The sequence below is a fragment of the Leopardus geoffroyi genome, chromosome B1 (genome assembly GCF_018350155.1).
Source record: "Leopardus geoffroyi isolate Oge1 chromosome B1, O.geoffroyi_Oge1_pat1.0, whole genome shotgun sequence".
NCBI classification, from domain to species: Eukaryota; Metazoa; Chordata; class Mammalia; order Carnivora; family Felidae; genus Leopardus; species Leopardus geoffroyi.
The window spans coordinates 198,446,258-198,472,449 of NC_059327.1; the positions used below are offsets into that span (position 1 = coordinate 198,446,258).

The following is a 26,192-nucleotide window of genomic DNA, read 5'->3' on the forward strand; positions in this document are numbered from 1 at the left end:
CACAATGTCCAACTGGGAACGAAGACAATTCCATGATTTACACTTCCCAGTACTTGAGAGGTACCAAACTCATCTTTTGTGTGTCTAATGCTCTATTCTCTAACATATTATTAACATCACAGTTTCTTTCATGGGAAGGTGTAACAGTTAGGGTCCCAACAGGAAACAGATGGCACACCCAAATGAGGATAATTGAAGTAAGTTTATTTACAAAGGAACTATTTACTGAGCTGCGTGGGGTATAGGGATGATGTGGGAACTGGGGCTAATCGCAGGGGCATTGTCACCATCCCTGGGCCCAGAGGGATGAGAGGACAGTTACAGAAAAACAGAAGAAGAATGCCACCTTGAGAGGAGCAGTGACCATCAGCTGAGGGACACCACCGGCCCAACCGAGCCTCGTGGGAGGGAATTTAAAGGAACACATGCTCAACCTCCCTCTCCCTGAATTCCTGTGGGGACTTCCCAATGGCTGAACCCAACCAGAAAGAGAGGGCAGGGCAGCCGACATGTGATCAATGCTGGTTGGTCCCCAAGGATGGAGGTGAAGTGGGCAGGATAGAGAAGGGAGAGGGTGGATGGGCACAGAGAAAATACCCACAACAGGAAGCGTGGGGAAAGGAGCAACTGAAGTAGCAAAAACACAGGCTCTGCCACTCCCTTGCTGTGTGGCCTTAAGTAAGTCATCTAACCTTTCTGGATCTTACTACCCTCCTCTTTAAAATGTGAAGTGGGCAGAAGTTTCATGACCATCCAATTCAGTAGCATTAACGGAGGCGGGAAACAATAGCTGTTCCCTAGTCCTTCTCTCCTCTCCATCCTGCACAGCCTGACAGACCCCTTTCAGTCCTACACTCCCACAACATAGGAGATTCCACATCAGTGCCTCTTTAGTCCTTAAAAACGTCAGGACCTTCAACGTGCACAGCACTTGATTCAGAGCTCTTCTCCTTGAACTGATGTATTTCTGTCCCTAGAGACAGCAGGCGAATTGTGTGGACCAAGTATTTTCACACCTCTTGACAGAGAAAGGGACCAGAGCACACAGGGCTCCCGGATCAGACCATAATCATTTGCTATACAAACATTCCACATCGCACTAGACCCTTCATAGTCGTTACTGAGAAATGAGTCCTGGGGAGAGAGCAAAGAAATGGACCTCAAAATTCCTTTCTTGGTTACAGTTCACTAGAGACATCCAACTTCACTTCTGTGATGGCAGAACCTTCTTTGGCCATTATTCCAAACATCAACAGGTCTGTTTGCCTATGAACACGCTTTGAATCTCCATTGCGTCAAGTGGGTTGCGGGGAGCATTTGTCCCCATGCCACCAAGCAGTTCTCAGGCACCAGCGGGGTCTCTGACTCAACCCAAGAGGCACCACCACCCAGAGGCAGCATCAGATTCCACAAGTTAGGGGCTCGGGCCTGCGAGACCACCCCGACTTCAGATGCCAGTCACAAGCCCAGGTTGTCACCTATGCTCCTCACGGACCAGCAACAGACTGGAGGTTCCGATGACCGCCCCCCCTTCTTAAGTTGCATTAATTTGCTAGAGAGGCTCATGGAACTCAGAGCAACATTTTACTCAGTAGATTACAGTCTGTAATAAAGGGACATGAGTCAGTGACAGCCAGATAAAAGACTTGCACAGGATACGACATGTGGGGGGGCATGTGGTGCTGCCATGGGTTTATCTCCAACCCAAAAGTTCTCCGAACCCCATCCTTTTCGGTGTTTTATGGGGGCTTCATGACATTCGCATGACTGACCAATCACTAGGCATTGGTGAGTGAACTCAGACTCAATCTCCTCCCCGCTTCCTGCGGTGGGCGTGGGAGGTGCTGAAAGTTCCAGCCCTCAAGTCACATGGTGGGCTACCTTCTGGAACCATCTTCGGGGGCAGTCCAAGAGTCACCTCCTTAACATAAGGAAAGAAACCTAACTGGAGTTCTCAGAACTTAGGAAATTCCAAGGGATTTATGCGCTCTGTGCCAGAATCCTGGGGACAAGGACCAAATACATATTTCTAATGATAATATCATAATACTTCAGGGTGCATGGTGGCTCAGTTGGTTAAGGGTCTGACTCTTGATTTTGGTTCAGGTTGATTTTGGCTCAGGTTGATTTTGGCTCAGGTCGTGATCTCATAGTTTGTGACATGGAGTCCCGCATTGGACTCCACCCGACGGTTTTGAGCCTGCTTGGGATTCTCTCTCTCTCCCTCTCTCTCTGCCCCTCCCCAGAGCTTGTGCATGCACTCTCTTTCTCTCTCTTAAACAAACGTTTTTATTTTTTTCTTTTTTAACATTTATTTATTTTTGAGAGACCGACAGAGACAGAGCGTGAGCAGGGGAGGGGCAGAGAGAGAGGGAGACACAGAATCGGAAGCAGGCTCCAGGCTCTGAGCTGTCAGCACAGAGCCCGATGCGGGGCTCGAACCCACGAACCATGAGATCTTGACCTGAGCTGAAGTCGGACGCTTAACCGACTGAGCCACCCAGGCGCCCCTCAAACAAACGTTTTTTTTTTTTTTTTTTAAATCACACTATTGCAACCACCCATGCATATATTTATCTATACTTGGCCTGAGCTCACAAAGATATTGGGGGGTAGTTAACAAAAACTTACATAGTAAAAAAGAATTTAATAAAAATAAAATCCTAGGGAAAAATCTAGGTAGTCTGTAACGCGAAGATAAAGATAAAATCCAGGAGGCACCTGGGTGGCCCAACTGGTTGAGCGTCCATCTTTGGCTCAGGTCATGATCTCCCGGTTCGTGGGTTCAAGCCCCACATCAGGCTCTCTGTCGTCAGCACACAGCTGGCTTCAGATCCTCTGTCCCCTTCTCTCTCTCTCTGCGCCTCCCCCCTCGAGCACTCTCTCTCTCTCTCTTTCTCTCTCAAAAATTGAAAAAAAAAGATAAAATTCAGTATCCTCAGGTACACATCACAGCATTCTATTAAAATTAAACCACCGGCTTGCCTCTCAGCTTTCTGGGAGTCTAAGCAAAAAAGGGGATCATGCTTCTTTATGTGATATTAATTGCCCACAATAGAAAAAGCAAACTAATTTCTAAGAAAACACAATAAGGACATCACTTTCAGAGTTATGTCAGTGCTGTCAATTTTATAGGGAAAGTAGGCTGACTTATGGGGATCGTGGCTGCAAAAATAGGACAAATTTTGGAAAGGAGACCCCCGCGTAGACTGCATACAGGATGTCAGGGAAAGCAGAGCTCCCAGACTTGAGGCGTATAGGGACAAGGGGGGAGATTCCGTGGAAAACTTCTCCAGGTAGAGTTATTCCCTTCACATCCTCTTTTCCTTCACATCCCTAATGGATGGCTCTCCACTACCACACCGAGCTCTACGGAACCATACCCAAAAATGCCCAGAGGGATGAAATTAATGTGAATGCCCCCCAGTTTTAGGATCAGACACCTTGCTGGAGAATGCTTGAATGATTTATGTGTTTGTTACAAAATTCTGTATCTTTGATGCAAACACACTCTCAGATAATTTATTCATTCTCACAAAATGTCACAGAAAAAACATATCGGGTGGTTCAGCAATGACAGAATTTTATGGTGATATTTTTCATCAAGTTGAGCAGTTATAGATTTATGTTAATGTACATCTCATGTCATTTTTCTTGCAATCGTATTCTGACATTATCTGGAAACTGTCAGATTTCAAGACCTTATCTTCCCTGAAGCTTGGATTTTTTTTTCATTCCTAAAAATGGGTAAAAGTTTATTTGGGGGCAAGTTTTTTATAGTATATAGTAGGATAGCTTGTTTCTGGAGAACCATTAGCACTTGCCACGAATCCAGGAGAAAACATCTTCTTTTCTGAGTAGGATGGCTATAATGTTCGAATACAGTGTGGTTTAGCTTCTTAATGCCGAGAATAAAGGACATTAAAGTGAATTTCTCTTTGCCGCAAATGTGAGCCAAGCACAGACTGTAAACCAATTTTCTTTGAGGTGACAAGCATACCATATGCAAGAATGAATTTGAAACGAAATACAATAAGCTATCCAAGAAAAGAAAGAGAATTATTCACAGGTGACTTCACTTGTATATCCATAAACACGAGCTTGGTCGCAAAGAAGCAAAATGGAATTCCACATAATGCCATCAGAAGACCTTTCTTCTCGTTTGCTCTTAGAGGAATTTAGAGGCCAACGAAATTAGAATCAGAGATGAGTTTAGAGTTAATCTGGTTCAACTCCCTCTTTTTTTTTTTATTTTTCAAAAAAAAAAATTTTAATGTTTATTTATTTTTGAGAGAGAGACAGAGTGTGAGCAGGGGAGGGGCAGAGAGAGAGGGAGACACGGAATCCGAAGCAGGCTCCAGGCTCCCAGCTGTCAGCACAGAGCCCGACGCGGGGTTCAAACTCACAGGTCACGAGTCGGACGCTCAACCGACTGAGCCACTCAAGCAATCCTCAACACCCTAATTTTAGACAAGGAAGTCTAGCAAGAGAGGTGGCTTGGTCAAGGTCAGAGAGGTCAGAGTCCAGACCAGAACCCAGGGTTTTGTCAACTATGGCAATGTTTTCAGGACTTTGCTGTATTTGCTAGTATCCAAACCCCATTCTGCAAACACCCCCTCCTGTTCGGTTTTATCCCACTCATCCAAACTAGGCAAGGTTTAGTGCTGGACACGAATTGATGGGCGATACTGCCCCCTAGTGGCAGAACACGGCAACACAAACCATGGCCAAAATGATGGAATTTGGCATCCTGTAGATCGTATTTTTCACAAAAATAACAAGCCGTAGGCCAGAGAGAGGATCAGAAATAAATTTAAGATTATTCTCCTATCGTTTTAGATTTAAATTTATTTCAGACACAACCCATGGATCAAAAGCAACAGAAGCATTGATTGATTCGATGCTCAGTTCACGGTTGATATTATAAATTTGTTACAAATGTTATAAATCTTATAAAAATCCCTCAGTAATGGGACTACAGGAAAGCGTTTTATCTCCCCATCACACACAGAAAATAATAAGGTTCGGAGGAAAGGAAGGGCAGCTGATAAGTGTTTGTTTTAACAAATACAGTTTTCTGAGAGAGAAATATAAGGTAGCCACAAATAAAGGAATTGAAAACAAGGGAGTCACAACACTGTGTGTAAACTGCCACAGTAGAAAGTCACTTGGTTTAAAATTACTTGTTCCAGGGCACTGAAAAGCATAAGACCTCAGACCATGAGGAGCCCAACAGTGTGGCGCAGCCAACACTAAGTCTTCTGGGAACTCAACAGAGTGCATACTTAATTCTGCCCCGGGGGGAAGAATCGTGTCTCCAGGGAGCAAGGGACACTGGACTGAGGAGGGAGACAGAGACCTCAGGGCAAATTAAACATGATTTTTGATGCTCAGAAGTAGCTGAAACGTGGTTGCCTAAATGTGGGTCCTGGGGACACAGAGCCCTGGATTCACATCCTAATCGTTTTCCAAATAAGAAAACTCCAAGGAACTTAACCTCTCCACGTTCTTCCCCATTTCTATAAAACGGAGGAAATGCCAGCTACATCATAAGACATCTGTCTGTTTGAAAGGTGAGAACCAGGGAAAAACCTAGAGCACAGGCATTGACCCGCGGTGGACCCTCCACAAAGGGCTACTGCACCGAACAGATTCGCAGGGTTCTGGGCTCCCTCTGACTCCGCCTTTCTCCCTGGGTGTCTTCCTGACCCTAAGCTAAAACCATTTCATGTTGCATCCAGGCTCGTGTTTAGCCTACAAAATAAATATCGTAGATGAATACAAAAACAGGCTAGTCTCCTCAATCACAGAGATCCAAGTTTATTAAATCACACACATAGCACCGTGCTGGGCACACAGTGGATGGATAGTCAGTATTTATTAAGTTAAGTCTAAAATTTAGCCCATTTTTATAGGGCATTAAATCAGCATTGCCAGGTGTCACTGGACCACAGAGCTGTCAGCACAGAAAGCAGCCTGTGACCCTCAGTTGCACGCTCCCACCAGGTGGGGGCTTATGGAGAGGTGAGTCGAGAGTCCTGGCTTGCTTGCTTCTGGCCCCATCTCTCTCTCTGCTTCTAAATTTTTTTTAATGTTTATTTATTTTTGAGAGAGAGAGAGAGACAAAGCATGAGTGTGGGGGTAGGGACAGAGAGAGAGGGAGACACAGAATCGGAAGCAGGCTCCAGGCTCTGAGCTGTCAGCACAGACCCAACGCGGGGCTCGAACTCACGGACCGCGAGACCGTGACCTGGCTGAAGTCAGACGCCCAACCGACTGAGCCACCCAGGTGCCCCTCTCTCTGTTTCTAAATCTCAGCAAATGACAGTCCCTCCCTGGGCCTCAATATCCCATTGGTAGAGTTAGCAGAACACAATGGTCTCTAGCATTTTGTGAATCTATGGGTGTTGTTAATACATATAAACCCACCCACCCCCGCTGCCCGCCTCATCCCCTGAAGACTTAATCCCCCACATGCCCTGTCTGACATCCCTCCCTCCATTCCCTGAGACCCCCAGGTCAACAGAGAAGACCTCTCTCCAGGCCTGTTTTGGCAAGATGCTTCTATCCCACATCCACCACCAACCCCAACATGCAATTGTCAAAACCCACGTTCAAGGGCCTGTAGATGTACATGCTCTTAAAAATTGTCCTTTCTGGTCTCATTTGAGCAGTTGTTAAAGAAGTTACATCCCTCTTGTATCGGCGGTTTTGCCGACCTTAACGTCTCCCTGCCCAGCCCAGAGAATGGTGTCAGCAATTTGCTATTAGAACTAATTTCTGAACGTTTTCAACGAACTTGGAGAGGTGTCTCAAACAGGCCTTGTCAAATATGCATTAGCCACTTGGATCACAAGGTGCTTCCTCAGGCTCTTCCATAATTAATCACCAGGACTTGCAATCCTAATGGTTCACGCTCATGTATCATAAGACTCCTAGACATAATAACTACTGTGACTGAGGCCAGTTTCATCCAGTTTTGCCCAGAGCCTATTTCTCTAATGACAGAACGTTACACTCCTGGTCTATTTCTGAAGCGTTGATCTTCATGATCATATTTCATAGAGAAAGGGGATAAATGGTATCTATTTGACACAAGTCGAATGGCAGCTAAGTGAAAAACAATAAAAGAATGGTTAATTTTATTATTAACGGGTAATTCTGACCACATCCAAGGAACTCTGCTTCATGAGCTGCGTTCTACAGACATGGAACCCGAGGCCCACAGCATTTGAATAATTTGCCCAAGGTCACTCAGTAAGTGGCAAAGGAGGGATTAGATCCCAACCCGAATGATTTCAAAGATACCGTTTGTTGCCACGCTGTTGTGTCATTGTCCCTTCCATCAAGAAACACATTCTTGGGGGGGCGCCTGGGTGGCTCAGTAGGTTAAGCATACGACTTCGGCTCAGGTCATGATCTCGGGATCCGGGAGTTCGAGCCCCACATCAGGCTCTGTGCTGACAGCTCAGAGCCTGGAGCCTGTTTCAGATTCTGTGTCTCCCTCTCTCTCTGACCCTCCCCCGTTCATGTTCTGTCTCTCCCTGTCTCAAAAATAAATAAACATTAAAAAAAAATTTTTTTTTTAAAAAAAGAAACACATTCTTGGGGGACACCTGGGTGGCTCAGTCGGTTGGGAGTCCGACTTCAGCTCGGGTCATGATCTCACAGTTCGTGGGTTTGATCCCCGCATCAGGCTCTGTGCTGACAGCTCAGAGCCTGGAGCCTGCTTTGGATTCTGTGTCTCCTTCTCTCTGCCCCTCTCCTGCTTACGCTCTGTCTCTCTCTCTCAAAAATAAAAAATAAACATTAAAAAGAAAATTTAAAGAAACACATTCTTGGATCTTACATATCTTTGTCTCCCCCCCCCCCCCACGTTTAAGTCACAGATGAGGATACCAAAGCCCAGAGAGGCCAAACAATTTGTATTAAGTCACTCAGCTAATTAATAGCAGTGCCACGAGCAGTGGTAAATGTCTAACAACCAGATCTCTGATAAAAAAAAAAAAAATGTGGGGCGGCTGGGTGGCCCAGTCGGTTAAGCGTCCGACTTCAGCCAGGTCACGATCTCACGGTCCGTGAGTTCGAGCCCCGCGTCAGGCTCTGGGCTGATGGCTCGGAGCCTGGAGCCTGTTTCCGATTCTGTGTCTCCCTCTCTCTCTGCCCCTCCCCCGTTCATGCTCTGTCTCTCTCTGTCCCAAAAATAAATAAACGTTGAAAAAAAAATTTAAAAAAAAAAACGTATGGGAAAAATTCTTGGAGGGCTGACACTATCCTACTTCCGGACGTACTATAAGGCTCCAGGAATCAGGACAGTGCAGCATTAGTGAAAGAATAGACAAACGGATCAGTGGAACAGAATGGGGAGCCCAGAAACTGGCCCACATATCGTCAGCTCATCTCTGACAATCCGATGAAGCAAAGATTGTCTTTCCAACAAACACCTGGACATCCTCGGGCAAAATCACCATCATCTAGACACAGACCTTAAACCCTTTACAAAAATTAACTCAAAAAAGGATCAGAGACCTAAATTAAAAATCAAAACTATAGGGGTGCCTGGGTGGCTCAGTCGGTTGAGCGTCCAACTTCAGCTCAGGCCAGGATCTCACGGTCCATGAGTTCGAGCCCCGTTTCAGGCTCCCTGCTGTCAGCACGGAGCCTGTTTTGGATCGTCCGTCTCCCTCTCGCTCTCTGCACTTCCCCCACTCCTGTGCTCACTCTCTCTCTCTCCCTCTCAAAAATAAGTAAACATGGGGCGCCTGGGTGGCGCAGTCGGTTAAGCGTCCGACTTCAGCCAGGTCACGATCTCGCGGTCTGTGAGTTCGAGCCCCGCGTCGGGCTCTGGGCTGATGGCTCAGAGCCTGGAGCCTGTTTCCGATTCTGTGTCTCCCTCTCTCTCTGCCCCTCCCCCGTTCATGCTCTGTCTCTCTCTGTCCCAAAAATAAATAAACGTTGAAAAAAAAAAGTAAACAGAAAAATCAAAACCATAAACCTCTCCTAGAAGGTAACACAGGAGAAAACCTGTATAGTGATGCCTTTCTAGGTACAACACCAAAGGCGTGACGCATGAAAGAAATCACTGACGAGCCAGACATCTTGAAAATTACAAACTTCTGCTCTAGAAAAGACAGTACCCAGAGAAGAAGGAGAGGAGTCACAGACTGAGAGAAGATATCTGCAAAAGACCCACCTGGTAAGGGGCTGTTGTCCAAAATACACAAAGAGCTCGGACAACTCAACAAGAAGAAAACCAACAGTCCGATTAAAAAAAAAAGGGGGGGGGGGGCCACAGACCTCAACATCACGTCACCAAAGAAGATACACAGACGGCCAAAAAGCGTATGGAAAGATGTTGCACATCAGACCTCGTCGGGGGAATACAAATGAAAACAGCAAGGATGCCCACTATGCACTCTACGGTAAGCGTGGCCCAAACCCAGAACACGGACAACACCAAATGCTGACGGGGACGTGGAACCAAACGAGCTCTCAAATATTGCTGGTGAACAGGCAAAATGGCACGGCCACTTGGAAGACAGTTTGGCAGCCTCTGATACAACTGAAGCGTACCTTAAATAATTCATTTTGTAATAATGGCGGTGTGTAACAACTGCATTGCAAAATTCCCGAAAACGTAGCAACGAGCCCTGTGAGCTGGTACAACTGCTCTAGGCACCCCAGGCAGGTCTTGTGATTCTTCCCCAGGATGCCTCGCTCTGATTTCACAGAACCCTGCAACGTTGACCGTTTCTCCACGATTGCACCCTAATAGATGACGGAGGTAGCAAAGCCGGTCCATCAGATTCCGCAGCCGTGCCGTGCTCCCCTCACCACGTCACCTCCGAAGCAACAGTAAGTTTTGCAGCGGAAGTGAAATCTATCTCGTTGCAGACCTAAGAGCAAATGAGGACACTCTCCGGGCAGATGCTGCTAGTTACCCATATGGCCACCAGATGGCGAGCACGGCAACCTCCTCCCAGCGAAACCCACTGTATTGAATTTCAAGAAGGGAAGGACCTTGGAGAGAACAACCGAGTCTTCTTGGGAGACAGGGAGCTTTTCCTGGCATTGGAGAATATTTCCTAGCATTGGAGAAGATCTGTGTACTTCATAAGGAGAACGAACTGCTCTTTCCCCTCTAATTTTCCATCGCACAATAATGCTTGTAACTGGGTTTGCATTAAAAGCCACGGGCTTGAAGCGCATTACCCCATTCATTCCACACACGAATCCCAGGGAAGTGGGAGGAGCCATCTCTCGCTTTTCCAGATGAGGAGGCGCAGCCGCTCCTCGGTCCATTGGCTCGTTGCATAAATATTTATCGAGCACCTGCCGCGATGCTGCCCAGAGTAAGCAGCAGGATCAAGATTCAAACTCCAGAAACCCAGCTCCCACATCTCACCTTCTTCCCTTGTCCCAAATGCTTGAGTTGTTATCACTTTATTAAATAACCCTCCCCCCCCCCCAAACAAAGCTGGTTGGATTTTGTGAATTATCAGGAAAGCCGCATGACCATGTGACGTAGCACTTTGCTGATTTGATGCAGGTTTCTTGCTTGTAGAATCCCTGAAATTCACTCTCACCCGCTGGTTTGCAGGGATCCAGTTATCTAAGCAACAAACAAGTGAAGCTTGACTGTGTAGACGATTACTAACCAATAGGCGTATTTGATATGGTCGAGATCTCCACTGCTGTTACCGTTGATACCATATACAAAAGTTTTGAAGTGAGGGGGGGAAACTAAGGGATGCCGGAGAAAATGTGATATGATAAGAAGACACAGGACACATGAACAGTGCATACAAAAGGGGTGCTGTGTTTAAGACAAAGCTCTTACCACAGCCTACATGATGGCAGGTGATCTGGGCACTCGCCTACCTCTGCAGTCACCACTCACACTCTACCTCCCTCTTGTGTTCATCTCACCACAGGGCCTTTGCACTTGCTGTTTCCTATGTCGGGAAACTCTTGCCTGCATAGTCATGTGATGTGCTTCCTTACTTTCCTCGGGCCTCTGTTTCCTCATCACCTAACCAGAGAGGCTTTCTGGGATCTGTTTTTAAAAAGCTCACCCCATACCCTATCTCTTTTGCGTGACACATGGGGAGTCCTTCATGCTCCTGCTGTCTCCATGCCCTTGCTTTTCCCCCTCACTCTGTCACGTTTCTTTGAAGCACTTTGTCATCACCTGTCATTGTCACCACGTACTTTTGCTTATTTGTTTTCTATCTTCTGCCACCGAAGTGTAAGTTACATGGGAGTAACAACTTTTATTCTGGCATTCTATTCCCCAACACCTGCATCAATAAATATATCAAAAATGAATCCATGCTGGACAAATACTATGTGCTCAATAACAAGCAAAGAGTAAGAGGAGGATAGATGTCCTTTACAAAGCCCATGGACACTGAAGCAAATGGGACAGATACCTCTGAAACGATAAATGGACAGTTTCTACTGAATCCCAGATACTCTGTCTCTTTAGTGAATTTTTTTTCCAGTAAATTGAATTGATCCCCCCAAAGATATAGTGATAGCTGTGAAGAAAGGCATCTTAGGAAGCCAACATCCAGCTTATAGGCAAAGGCAATAAGAACAGCGAGATGGTCCACCAGTGAGCTCCAAAAGCAAAGCCAATGCGCCATAAAGCGAGGGGAAGTTAATCTTACATTTTTTGACTTGGCGCCTTAAGAGGGCATCATGTGGTCCAAGCTTTTGGGGAACATCGTTGAAATAGCCAAAGATCGAACATTAACCAGATTGCTGCTGTTGTTGAAATCCGTCCTGGATCCTATTTTGTTTTTATGATGCCAAGAACATCGATGACTCCTGTTTGCCATCCGTGTTTGAATTTGTGCAGAGAAATTGAGTCTATCTCTTTAAAAAGTTTATTCCCAACACAAAAATAAGATACAAAGACTAATAATTAGGCCCAATGGAGTAATTCTTTTAGACCTGGAGGAGCCCTATGAAATCATCCAGACAAGCATGTGTTGTGTTGTGTTGTGTTGTGTTGTGTTCTTCTGGGCCAGCTGGACCTTTCCCCAAAAGAAATCTGGAAGGAGATCAAAATGGAGCCCCCTGTGACGTGGGACATGGGAGGAGGAGCCAGAAACCAGTCCCCCAGCCCTCCTAACTCCCCAGGAGGAGCTGAGGGTGCCCTTCCGAGCCTGGTTAAAAACCACTCATCCAGTCCGGCTTCACTGTCTCACGCACAAGGAAACAAAGCTCAGTGAGAACAGTAATCCACCGAGGTTGAAGTCACCTATGACAGGAGCCACACTTTCTCGTCAGTTCCTCCCACTGCCATATAAACAACATCTCTGACGTCACCCCCATTTTTACAGATCAGTAAACGTTGCTTTCTCAAGGAGGCTTTTTCTGACATGCCAGACTTAAGTCTCCCATGTTTCCCTTTAATACCATGACCTCTCTGAGATTCTCATCCCATTTTCAATACTGTTTTCTTTTTAAGTTTATGTATTTATTTTGAGAGACGGAGAAAGAGCGCGAGTAGGGGGAGGGAAAGAGAGAGAAAATCCCAAGCAGGCTCCATGCTGTCAGCCTGGAACCCGACACGGGGCTCGATCTCAAGAACCATGAGATCACGACCTCAGCCAAAATCGAGAGTTGGTCGCTTGGGGCACCTGGGTGGCTCTGTAGGCTAAGCATCAAACTCTCGATCGTGGCTCAGGTCATGATCTCACAGTTTGTGAGATCGAGCCCAGCATCACCCTCCTGCTGACAATGTGGAGCCTGCTTGGGATTCTCTCTCTCCCTTTTTCTTTCCCCCTCCCCCACCAAAAATAAATAAACTTCAAAAAAAAAAAAGAGTCCTTTAACCAACTGGGCCACCAGGTGTCCCCAATAGTGTTTTCAATCCACATCTACCCTCTTAAGTATAAACTCTATGGTGACAGGGACAGGGTCTCACCCTCCTCGTTATATCCCCAGAGCCTAGAACTTGGTCTGTGAGCCAGACAAGCATAAGCACCTTCAAGGGAAGGGCTGTGCTGTCTTCTTAGCCCCAGTGCCTGGTTCTACGCTGAGAAGATCTGAGAAGAGCTGAGAAGATCGAGGTAGCAGCATCTCAGTGATTCTCTTGGACTTGAACTGCATTGTGGAACTAAAACTACCTGGAAGTCTGGAAAAGCGTTCCCAGGCTTCATTCCGACTTTCCTAGGTTGGGGGTGGTCTTGAGCAACTGTCCTTACTTTTGTCTACAATAAAAGCTGGATTTTGGAGCCTGAGGAAACCCTGCCATCTGGAAGATTCTATGATGCTATTTTCCTCTGCTCAGAAATGTCCAGTGAAGGTGTTAGGCAGGCATTTGAAATAATAAAATAACTATATAGTTATATAAGAATGTTAATTCTTTTTTTTTTTAATGTTTATTGTTGAGAGAGAGTGCTCTAGCAGGGGAAGGGCAGAGAGAGAGGGGGAGACACAGAATCCGAAGCAGGTTCCAGGTTCTGAGCTATCCACACAGAGCCTCATGTGGGGCTTGAACCCACGAACGGTGAGATCACGACCTGAGCCAAAGTCGGACGCTTAACCGACTGAACCACCCAAGTGCCCCTATGAATGTTAATTCTAATCAAGAATTAGTGGTTAAGGGGCACCGGGGTGGCTCAGTCAGTTAAGCATCCAACTCTTGATTTCTGCTCAGGTCATGATCTCAAGGTTTGTGAGTTCCAGCCCTGCCTCACGCTCTGCTCTGGTAGCCTGCTTGGGATTCTCTCCCCCTCTCTCTCTCTGCCTCTCTCTCTCTCTCTTTCTCTCAAAAAAGAAAAAAAGAATTCGTGGTTAAGAGGGGATCTTGTGAGTCATGCCACATACAATGAACTCTTTACCATTTACAGGATGACTGAAGGGTAACTTCCCAGGCCCTGTCTTTTCAATTCTAGAACAAAGGCAGGGATTGAATGAGATCACAAAGATATTTAGCCTGGTGCTGGTACCTAATAAGACCTCAACAGACCTGAATTGACATTATCATCGACATTATTCGTTTATTTATTTTTTTTACGATGCTTATATATTTTTTTATTTTTAATTTAGGGAAGTTTTTTTTTAATTTTTTATATTAAATATAATTTATTGTCAAATTGATTTCCATACGACACCCAGTGCTCATCCCAACAGGTGCCCTCCTCCCTGCCCATCACCCCCCTTACCCCTCTCCCCCACCCTCCAACCCTCAGTTTGTTCTCAGTCCTTAAGAGTCTCTTATGGTTTGGCTCCCGCCCTCTCTGTTTGTAACTGTTTTTCCCCCTCCCCCTCCCCCTCCCGCATGGTCTTCTATTAAGTTTCTCAAGACCCACATATGAGTGGAAACATATGGTATCTGTCTTTCTCTGTATGGCTTATTTCACTTAACATAATACCCTCCAGTTCCATCCACGTTGCTGCAAATGGCCAGATTTCATTCTTTTTCGTTCCACAATTTCTTTATCCATTCATCACCTGATGGACATTTAGGCTCTTTCCATAATTTGGCTATTGTTGAAAGTGCTGCTATAAACACTGGGGTACAAGTGCCCCTATGCATCAGCACTCCTGTATCCCTTGGGTAAATTCCTAGCGGTGCTATTGCTGGGTCATAGGGTAGATCTACTTTTAATTTTTTGAGGAACCTCCACACTGTTTTCCACAGCAGTTGCACCAGTTTGCATTCCCACCAACAGTGCATGAGGGTTCCCATTTCTCCACATCCTCTCCAGCATCTATAGTCTCCTGATTTGTTCATTTGGGTCACTCTGACCGGGCGTGAGGTGGTATCTCAGTGCGGCTTTGATTTGTATTTCCCTGATGAGGAGTGACGATTCCAATGGGAATGATTTCCACTTAAACATTCGTAAAACAAGCTTGACGGCATTTCCATAAACTCACTGCTCTTCCTTTTCTGTTTTAGGAGACAGACCCGCAAAGGAAAGCAAGGTAAGAGACATCGTTAAAGCATGTTTGTCACCCACTCTGTATTTTAGAAGCACAGGAAGGTGGACAACGTAAAGGCTTAGCTATCACTTGAAAAATATAACCCAGAAGTTTGGTTGGGATTTTTAACTTCTGTTTGTAAACCCCCCGAATCGTTAACCATTAGTTCTGCTCAACGAACAATAAATTTAATTTCTGATTCTCTTTCCTTTGCAGACTCCTTTCCCACCTCCTCGGTAAGACACTTGACATAGAAATTTTATTTTGCTAGACACTTAAGTGATTAGTTCCAGAATTTGAAAAGCTCTAGACTTTTAAAAACAAAAAGAAAAGAAAGAAAGAAAAGAAAAGAAAAGAAAAGCACTACAAACAAGTTGGCTTGGAAAAATGAATATGAGCTGGTCTGAATGAGCCTTCACACATCCGTTTAACCGTCCGCTCACTCCCAGCCCTCTGTTCCGTATCCGGGCACACATCAGTTCTTGGTGAACCCACTGCTCTACGCTCTCCCGCTTCTCCCCTCCTTTCAGCACAGAAATCCCCCAGATGGTACTTACACTAGGAAGTGCATTCCCGGAACTTACAAGGTGTGGTACATATTTGGGCACGTACGTGCAGTTTTCTATATCGTATATACAGAAATACAGCTATCATTTTATTACACATACCCATGAAGGCGAGAACAACAGCCTCGACTTCTCAGACTCCGGGTGAGTCGGCCGCTCTGCTGTCCCCCGTGGGCCCCAGGAGGACACAGAGCGTACCACCCCTTGCTGGTCACCTCTCGTGGCTTCTCTCTCTGCCACACTAGCGGGACGTGACTTGAGCCAAGGATTGGGTCTCTGCTGTCTGTATTTCCAGCCTCTGCCAAGAGCGCCCGGTACGCTTTATAAGTGAGTGAGTGAGCCGTTCACTGACCTTCAGACATGTTCCTGTTTCTTTGGGGAGTTTCCAGAGCTCACGTCTTCCAGCCTCCCTAGAACTCGGCGTATTGAGACACCTATGACACCCTGCAGAAGGTTCCATCCCACCCTTTGGGAAACAGAACCAGACGGACGAGCACACAGCAGGGAGGGGGCTCTAGGCTCATTAGGAGAATGACTACAGTTTTCTGACAACCGGGGCTCCCCGAAATGGATCGGGGCACCCCACAACTGACCTCTGGGCCAAAGCTGGGGACACAGAGGGCAGGGCTGTCTGGAGAGCCACCTATGCAACAAACCTGATCACATTCTCACCGTGACTCTTCCCTCAGGCCACCTGGCATTCTTCCGAAGAAGTACCAGCCCCTGCCGCCCCAGCCGGAGAGCAGCTGGTCACCCCTCCCTCAGAGGCTCGCCTTTCCCGACGTCCAGAGAGAACCCAGGTGACAGGTTTGAGGTTTTTGCTGGTGAAATGCCCAGGGAGGCTGGGGGGCAGGGGAGGGCGACAAGGACAACCAGCCACCCCTGCCAACAGGCTCCCTGCTCCTGTGCCTCGAGTTGCCAAAGATGCCTTGAGGGAAAAGAGTCTTAGAAGGCTGCAGTCCGATTCTATAACAGAAAACACATCTTCTTTGTAAGAAAATGAGTTATTGCCCCAAAGGCTCACTTGAGACCCGAACTAGTCGTTAAAGAAAGTGTTAAGTGCCAGAACAGAATCAGGACTTTTTATGTAAAATCCAAAAAGGGGTTCAGACTCTCTGCAGACCAATACCGGCCCCCAGCTTCTCACCACCGAGGCGGAAGGAATATAACCCACTTGTCAAAAACATTATTGCCGTTAGGACAAATAATTAAAAAGCCAACTCTCTGGTACTATCAGCTGACGACAGAGCCCCCCTCCCAAATGTGCGGGACCTTTGACAGCCAGCGACAATCACGAAATGCTAGCAACTGTGAATGGACTTCTTTCGCCCCCCCCACCCAAGAGACTTGGAATTTCCAAAACTGCCTTGTTTTAGAAGACAGAACAGAGATTAGCATTTTTCTCTTGTTCCTACATGGAATGAACGATGCTTCCTTACTGCAAGCTTAAATCAGCAGGTTGGGGCCTGCGGCTTCAGTCAGTTGAATCTTCGTAGATACAGAAATTCAAAATACCAGGCACATTTTGAGCTTCTCTGGAAAACCCAGTCGTCACTGGTTCTGATGGGGAACATTCAAGAATCTAAAATGCCCATTTCCGCCTCAGTTTTCTGGTGAACGTCTCTTCATCTGTTCATCCTTTACAGCCTCCAGAGACCATCCGTTCTCCATTCCCTTCCTCCTCCCCCGTGCAAGTTCCCCCCTCTGTGGGCTTCTCTACCTGCCGAGCAGCATGGGCAGGGCCACAAGCTCTCAGGAGTCCATTCCAACTGCCTCGGTAGAAATTCAGGCTCTCCTTCTTCTGCTCTGGCAGATTTGGGGCAATGGTTCTCAACCGGAGGTGACTTTGCCCCCAGGGGAACCAACAATGTCCAGAGACGTTATTTTGTTGTGACGAGTTGGGCAGTGGGGATGCTCCTGGAATCTGGTAGGTAGAGGCCAGGGAGGCCACTAAACACCCCACGGTGTACAGGACAGCCCCCACCCCCAACAAAGAATAATAACCCCTGAAAAGTCAAGAGTGCAAAGGTCGGGAAACTGCTTTAAGGCACACACTAACCTTCGCCCAGCCCCAGCGGATCTCGGCGGTCAAGTGAGAGTAACAGTAGCCCCGACCACCCACATTGTGGGCCAACATGAGAATTACACATGATTCATGCCAAGCGCTCAACTGTGCCCGCCCAGGACATATTTGTGACCAACATCTACTGCGCTCTTATTACCTTGAGCCATGTCCTATGGTGCCCTCGCCACACCATATAATTATTTGGATACAAGTCTGTTCCACCCCCAAAAGGTTGGGGGGGGGGTAACGCACCCCCGAAAGGTTGGGGTGTGTAGTTTCTAGCACAGGGCTGGGCACATAGTACGTGTCTGGTAAACATGTATTTCCTTCTGCAGTTTCCAGAGGGTCCTATCCAGGCTGGGAGTCCCCCATTTGCTCTGTTTTGATATCTATTTTCAAAGCACGAGAGACAGGAAGGCAACATGCTATCAACCCCAGGAAGTGGCATCATCAGACTGGGGAACGTAAAATGTACCATCCCTGAAACTCCTGAGCAAATAGGCTAATGGGTCTAGGAACTGGTCAAAACGCAGAGAAGTAAAGAGATAGAAAATAGGATGAATGAAATAGCAGAGGCGATGAGGTTGTTCGGTGTGGAGAAAAAGAGGATTTGATCTTTCTTCTGTGTCTTCACGCAGAAAGAACGAGGTTTGGGTCCCAGCTGAGCCACTTCTGGCTGTATAGCCGCCGAAAGCTCTTAAATAGTTCTGAGTTCCCCTCTTTGTGCAAGCAACATGAGCGTCCCCATGTGACAGAGTGGAGGGGAGGAGGTATGAGATTTCTCTCGAGCGCCTAGGATAATATGTGTCACAGCACAGGAAGGAAAGAAAAACGCCTAAACATCGTGTCCCATCTGTACCCAACAGAATTAGGCACCCACAACCCTATTTTTCTCTTGAAATACAGGCTATACATTCTAGCGCAATGTTTCTCATCCTGGCTTTACATGAAAATAATTAGGAAAGCTTTTTAAAAAGTATTCTTCCCCAGCATCAGCTTTAATTGCTCTGAGAGGTGAGACACAGGCACAGCCTGTGGCTAAGGACCCAGGGGGAACCCGGTTCTAGGAATATATCTGCCACTAAAGCTTTGCAGGCCCTTAGGCCTTACCTACACACGCCCAGGCTCCTAGTGCCTAAAATGGCGCCTCCCTTGATCCACAGAGGAGTCCCTCATCACTCCAGCCACCTCAGTGCCTCTGAAATCTTTACAAGTTTGCTTTTTGTGTCTCTGGGGTTTCCGCAGTTACGGTTAAATTTGTTTAATCATTTTTGCAAGTGACGGGAACCTGGCTGGGTGTCTTCACCGTAAACCCCTCCAGAGAATCGTTACATTCCGTATGACATCTCACCGGATCCTTCCAGCAGCCCTATAAAGTATGGATTTTCTAAGGCTCGGTGGCTGGTTCATGGCAGGTGACGGGTAAAACCCACTTCCCTACCCACTGGGCACGTAAGGTCACTAAGATACACAGAAGTTAGGTCACTCGGTCAACGTGATAGGGTTGGTGTAGGACAGTTGAGGGGTCAACACCATGCAGGGCCTGTGCCACACATTGAGAATGCCACCAGGAATAAGAAAGAGTTGTGCCATAGAAGCAGAGCTTCCAAATTCATTTTGAGTCGGGCCCCCTTTTGGGAGTCAGACGACCATTACTAAGGACCCAGACGTTGCCTGTAAACAACCACATGAGGCTGTTGCTAGCTTCCCCTTCTCTGAAAACAGAAGGGACATTAGAGAGCTGAGCTGCTTCAGCCAAGGAAAAATAGTGTCTGCTCCCTTCCCATCAGCTGCCCTGTAGGCTTGGGAGGTAGACGGCCCTCTGTGAAGGGAGGCTGTGACGTACGTGTGACAGTCCACTGCAGCCCCTTAATGCAGCTGACACCTGCAGCCTGTCGCCATCGGCCCCTCTCTCCCAATGGTGAACGTGGGTCCAGCTGTTGCTACAACAGCCAGTTGTCTCTACCGGCTCAGCCATTCTCTGTCTTAAAGCTAAGTCTTGGGTTCACAAAAACGATCATTGAATCAAAGCACTCCAGTTCAGGAGAATGCCATTTAAATCCTTCATTGATGGGGGCGCCCAGGTGGCTCAGTCGGTTAAGCGTCCGGACTTTGGCTCAGGTCATGATCTCCTGGTCCGTGGGTTTGAGCCCCGCGTCGGGCTCTGTGCTGACAGCTCGGAGCCTGGAACCTGCTTCAGATTCCCTGTCTCCCTCTGCCCCTCCCCCACTCATGCTCTGTCTCTCCCTCTCTCTGTCAAAAATAAACATTAAAAAATTTTTTTCAAAAGGGAAACATCATTACCATAAGTAACTGCACCGCAGTTTCAGACCCGCGGAATTTTCTCTCTCCTAAAAGGGAAGAGAACTAAAATGCAAAGCAATATTTGGATAAAAATAACCGCTGCTACGTTGAGACTCCCTCTCTGACACAATAAGAAAGAGATTAGTAAGGGAATAACTTTCCAATGATGTATCCATTGTAATGTTAATACCATGACGCGGGCACCAAGTAAAAGCCTCCTGAGTCATCGGAACAGGAAGACATTTGCTGAGCTCCTGTTACACTCTGGAGTCTTTCAGATGCTTTACCTCATTTAGTCCCACAGCCACACTGAGCAGAAAGCAATATCCCAACCCCCGGTTTACTGATGAGGACACAGAAGGGCAGAGAGGTCACGAACCGCAACGTCTCCCTGCATCTAGCAAACTCCAACCCCACGGTGCAGGGTTCAGCCAAAATGTACTTTAAATAAGGTACCTGCTATTTAACCAACCGAACACCTGTCTGCCTAACTACCGTTTTCCCTTTGCAGCCGGCAAAGCTGGTGCCACATCAGTTCAAGCAGTCTCGGGGGCGCAGATATACCTGCTGATGAGTTGGGAAGTGAAAGGGAAAAAAAAAAATCTGTAGCGATACAGAGAAAACATAGTCCTGTAAGAGAGAGGAAGCACGGATTGCAAGGATACACAAATTTGCATGGGAGCAGGGACTTCTGGGTGGGAACTATTGATTTCAGAGTGCGGATGTAAATTATTATCATATTCCGCAAGATGTTGCCATTGGGGGAAATGGGGTGAAGTGCATACGGGATCTCTCTGTAGCATTTCCTACACGTGCATGAGACCTACCATTATCTCCGAGGGAGAGTTCAATTTCAAAGAAAGTGGCTGTTAAAGGTGTCCCGCAGATCGAGGGTGTTATTTTCTTCCAAATAGCTTTCACAGGTATTATTTCATGAGAACCTTAATCAACCCACCCGATTTCTGTCGGGGGTTACCCATTTTACAGGTGGGAAAACCAAGCTTCAGAGAAGGGGCTTCACTTGCTGAGGGTAACAGAGCTCATAGATGGCAGAATGAGGATTCAAATCCGGTTTATTTAAAACTAAGCGAAATCTAAGGGAGGCTCATGAAGGGCTATTTTTATAAATTTTTTATGTTTTACTTATTTTTGAGAGACAGAGCGCAGATGGGGGAGAGACAGAGAGAGGGGGGACAGAGAATCTGAAGCGGGCTCCACACTGACAGCAGAGAGCCCGATGCAGAGCTCGAACTCATGAACTGTGAGATCATGACCTGAGCTGAAGTGGGATGCTTCACTGACTGAGCGACCCAGGTGCCCCAGAGCTATTTTTTTTTTTTTTAATTTTTTTTTTTTCAACGTTTATTTATTTTTGGGACAGAGAGAGACAGAGCATGAACGGGGGACGGGCAGAGAGAGAGGGAGACACAGAATCGGAAACAGGCTCCAGGCTCTGAGCCATCAGCCCAGAGCCTGACGCGGGGCTCGAACTCACGGACCGCGAGATCGTGACCTGGCTGAAGTCGGACGCTCAACCGACTGCGCCACCCAGGCGCCCCCCCAGAGCTATTTTTAAAGTAAAATTCATTATCTTCAAATGCACACTGAGCACCTGTTGTGCACAGGAAAGGATGTGGGGATGCTTATTCATGCCATGCAGTTGGTGGCCACGTTTTGTTGGCTGTCTCCAAAACAGAACATAGCAGAACTTACAGGAGCCGAAAGATGCCTCGGAGAGGCAGGGTGGTGCGTGGGGAGGGGACCAAGTCCACACCCTGCTCTTCCATTTTGTGACTGTGTAGATCTCTGTCTTCGTAAGTCTCATTTAGGAGACCCCCACTGCCATCACCCAAAGCCCAATGCTTTCATTTTACGGGTAAAGGGGACAAATAACTTGGGGAATCTTCTCAACGTAGACATTTCTATGCCCAAAGACTTTGCTGTACACTGAAAAGACGCCTAAAATTACCTGGGTTCTTCACTTAAAAACCATTTTGGGGCGGGGGGCACCTTGGTGGCTCAGGCAGTTAAGCGCCCAAGTTCAGCTCAGATCATGAACTCACAGTTCTTGAGTTCGGGCCCCGCCTCGGGCTCTGTGCTGACAGCTCGGAGCCTGGAGCCTGCTTCGGATTCTGTGTCTCCCTCTCTCTCTGCCCCTCTCCTGCTCACACTCTGTCTCTCTCTCTCTCTCTCTCTCTCTCAAAAATCCATTTTTTAGTATTACCAATTCCAAAACCTAGCTTTCCTAAAGCCTCAAATTTCCATCTATAGAGTATATTGTTATATTTATAAACTGAGCAATTTTATCTAAACTGAAGGACACACTCAATAGGTTAAGGAATCTTAGACAATAAGACTTATCTACAAACTCAGTTAAATTTCCTTAAATATTTGAAATACCTTTATCCATCTAACTTTAAACCCTAACGAGCGACACTTTCTTTAACAGCTTTTATAAATCTAATAAGGTAAATCTATAAATCTAGAAAAATTCAAGGGCTCTTCAACAGTTAAAACTCTTTATAAATGGAGTCAAACACAGCTTGGCTCTTGTAACTTAAAATCACAAGTCTAAAATAAATTGCACATTTCAAAGCCACATGGCCAGTAGGTCAGTATTGCTAAAATGACAGTCTCTTAAACATCAAAGTCAGAAATTAGTCTCAATTTAACCCAAATAATTAATACTATGGGTGTCTGTTCTACTTTATTACTTCTGATCGTATCTCTTTAGCTTCCCACTTGCCCCATTAAAAGAGGTAGGTAGGGGGCACCTGGGAGGCTCAGGGAGTTAAGCACCAGACTCTTGATCTCAGCTCAGGTCATGATTTCATAGTTCATGAGATTAAGGCTCATGTTGGGCTCTGCTAACAGCACGGAGCCTGCTTGTCTGTCTCCCTCTCTGCCCCTCCCCTGCTCATGCTCGTTCGCTCTCTCTCTGAAAATAAATAAATAATTTAAAAAAGGGGGGGGGGCGAGGTAGCATGTAGATGTATCACCCCCAAGGGGCTGATGAAACAGGTTACAAAATGTGGCCCTCGGTCCACTTGCTTGCTGCTTGGCGGTCTGAGAGCAGGATGCAGATCTGAGTGCTATGTGCTCCTGGGCTCATCGCTATCACTCTAGATCAACAGGGTCCATCTGGGGCTGGTGTTGCCGCCCCAACCTCCTGGCATTACTTCAGGACCAGTCTCTTGCCTGCAGATGTGGCAGACAGAATATGCCTGTCAACCCATGTCCTTCATCGCCCCCCTCCATGTGACTTTGACCACATCCGAACAGCTCAGTGCCCAGTGAGCACCTCACATTGTCATCCTTGTCACTAGCAATCCTTACAATAACCCTCTAAGATGAATGCTTTTGTGGCCATTTCACAGATGAGAAAAACGAGGCTCAGGGGGGCGAACTGACGTAGTCGTCAGCATCCATGAAAGGCTTGCTGGTTCTTCTGAAGGAAGAATGGCCCACGTTAGCACACTGCGTGTGGAGTTCTTGCCCCATCATTCATTCCATGGTTTTCCTTTCTCGGTCTCCTCTCCCAGAAGCATCCGTTCTCTGACACGTGGCTTCCTGGGATCCCTCTGTACCCTAACTTCATACGTAAGACTCTTGATGCTTCCTCAAAGCAAAACGCTAAGAGCTTTGCAATCAAGGTAATAATAGCAGGTCTGACTGTGCTAATGAAACTCGACACGAAAAACCAAATGTCAGGAGAAATGGGGACGTTATTTAAATTCTTCGAAAATAAGAAGCTTGTTTGTTGGTGTCCTTTCTGTCACCACCTTTCATATTGCCTCGTAACTTCTTTTGTTGCTTAGAAAATTATGAGAAAAATAACCTGGCGGTTGCTTTACAGAACAGTGATGAATATCGCATTGGACCATGGGCTGTTAATTTGGCAATGAAAGTGCAGTCAAAGGTTTTTAAGGGCTCAGAATGATTTTATCTGGACCATTACGAACTGTATTTTATGTAACACCGTATTTCTCTTCCTTGCAGACAGATAAGCTTAAAGGACTTACATGAGGTAAGTCCTGAGACTCAAAACAGGGGATTTCTGTGCTTTAACGTCTGTGACGGACAAGATACTATTTGATTCGGAGACTTTATCACTTCATTTTCATAATAGCTATGCTCAAGATGTATTATGATCCCTACGTTGAAGGTGAGAAAACTAAAACAAAACAAGTTAAGATCCAGATCTGAGACCAAGGTCCTATTATGCTACCTGAATAGACCAGTGTTCACTGCACTGGTACCATGAAGACAAGAGCATCCCAGTTTCCATGGAAGACATAAAGCCTCCATCAAAGGCTTCCAGTCTCCAGCTTTATAGAAATAAATGTTGGAAATTGTACTATACGTCACCATTTGCTCTTCACAGGAAAGACAGGATGGCCTGGTACAAAACAAAAGAAAACAAAACAAAAAAAAACAAAACAAACAAACAAACAAACAAACAAAAAAATATATATATATATATATATATATATATATATATATATATATGTATATATGAGATACAGACCCACACAGACCTGGGTTTGAATACGGCTGTGCCACATACCACTTTTGTGGCCTTGGGCAAGTCCCCCTACACACACAACCCCACCCCTCTTTCTGTTTTCTTAGCCACAAAATAGAGATGGTTACCCTTCTTGGCAAAGTTGTTGCCAAAAAGCTAAAGCAGGTCAAAGCAAGGGCATAAATGACCAGGTGAACAGTAGAGGCTCCATAAATGTCATGAAAGTCAGGTAACATGGAGCTGCCTTTGAGCCCCTCCACACTCACTTCCCTAACCCCCAACAAGGAAGTTCCCTAACAAGGGATGGGCCCGCCATGACTGATGGGAAGTCTCTGTCCAGCAATCACAGTGGTCTCACCTCATTCTCACTGGCTTCCTGAGGAACATGGTCCTTGTCTTAGTGTTTGACCTATGCTCTTATATCTAGACCGCAGAGGTTAATTTATTTTCTTTCTTTGGTTCTGTCTGTCCGTCTGTCTTTTCTTATTTAGCTTTATGAGAATGCTAGAATCAAAAGTCACACTTCTCACTTGTCACTCACCAAGACACTTACCGCCTCTCATCCGTAAGATAATCCTGGCAAGGAAGACAGCACATAACTGCTGAAAGAAAAGGACAGCCCTAGTTCCAATCAGGACTCCATCCGGCTCCCCCTGTTCTGGGAGTTGTTGGATTTTCCCAGGTGGTATGGCACTCTGCCCCTGGGCACTCTCCGACTCCACCCCTTTCTTCCTGTGGGTCCACTTCATGCATCACAAGTAGCAGATGGCTGCCACCCAAAATGACCTAGAGTCCATAACTCATTGGTCAGCCTGCGAGGACAATAAGCCTTCCAATCACTAACAAGCCAGGAGGAAGTGGAGAGGTCAGCTTTAGACAGCAGGGGTCATGGAGGATAGTTTGATTTTCTTTGCAACTTTGGTTGGCATTCTGCTAGAAGTGAATATCATCTAAAGAACAACAAGGCCTAATGGAAAAACACATTCTTCCCCTTATCTTTTGCCAAGACACTTCCCCATTGTCTGGGCTGAGGGTCAAGACCATTTCTCCACCACAAAAGCCACCCCACAGCAGGCAGAAGACGGGACCAGCCCCTGAAAGTCCAGATCTAATCCCCACACTATGACTCTCTGCCTTAGGAAATGCAGACATACCTCCTAGCTAAAGTAGTTAAAAAAAAAAAAAAAAAAAAGGAGGAGGAGGAGGAAGGAAAGAAAGAAGGAAAGGCAGGTGAAGGGAGGGAAATAAGGAGGTATCACTTTTTAAGTTAATATGCTTATTTCCTAACAACAAAAGTTAAAGTACAGAAACTAGAGATTTTACCCCACTTTTCTAATTACATCCGATTGTAACTCCAGAGCCCTCAAGCAAAAAGTTGGCTGGATCTCAATTTTAAAAGTCACCTGCTGCCGCAGATGGATGGCTTCTGAGCCGTGTTTACAGCTCTGCTCCCTCAGCAACTTTGACAGGCCTGAGAACAGCCTCTGAGCACTTTGAGCTGCCAGGTCCAAAGTCCTGGGGAAGACTCAGTGGGAGACTTTCAAACCACTCGTTAGAATGGATTCACTACCCTTTTCACTTAGCCTAGAGATTTGCCTTGATTTGCTGCCCATGGTGAAAGTGTGTCCTCTTTCCAGAACCCAAGGGGACCCCGAGGTCTTCGAAGCAAAAGAGTGTGTCTGTTGCCTAGTCTCAGACAAGACATTCGGGGCCTCTCTAAGCTAGTTGCTGCTAAAGGCTTCTTGTCTATGAAGCCAATGTGAGTCAGAAGACCTGGAATCCAAGGTCAGCT

General features: G+C 46.5%; 1 protein-coding gene across 1 annotated transcript in view; it reads left to right on the forward strand.

Moving 5' to 3' along the window:
- The window catches only part of CLNK (cytokine dependent hematopoietic cell linker), a 164,159-nt gene that overhangs the window by 109,993 nt on the left and 27,974 nt on the right, over positions 1–26,192 (forward strand). Inside the window, exons 9-12 of the mRNA XM_045474547.1 lie at positions 14,918–14,943; positions 15,157–15,176; positions 16,196–16,306; positions 23,875–23,902. Of these exons, the coding sequence (XP_045330503.1) occupies positions 14,918–14,943; positions 15,157–15,176; positions 16,196–16,306; positions 23,875–23,902 (185 nt within the window). The remainder of the gene's footprint in view (positions 1–14,917; positions 14,944–15,156; positions 15,177–16,195; positions 16,307–23,874; positions 23,903–26,192) is intronic.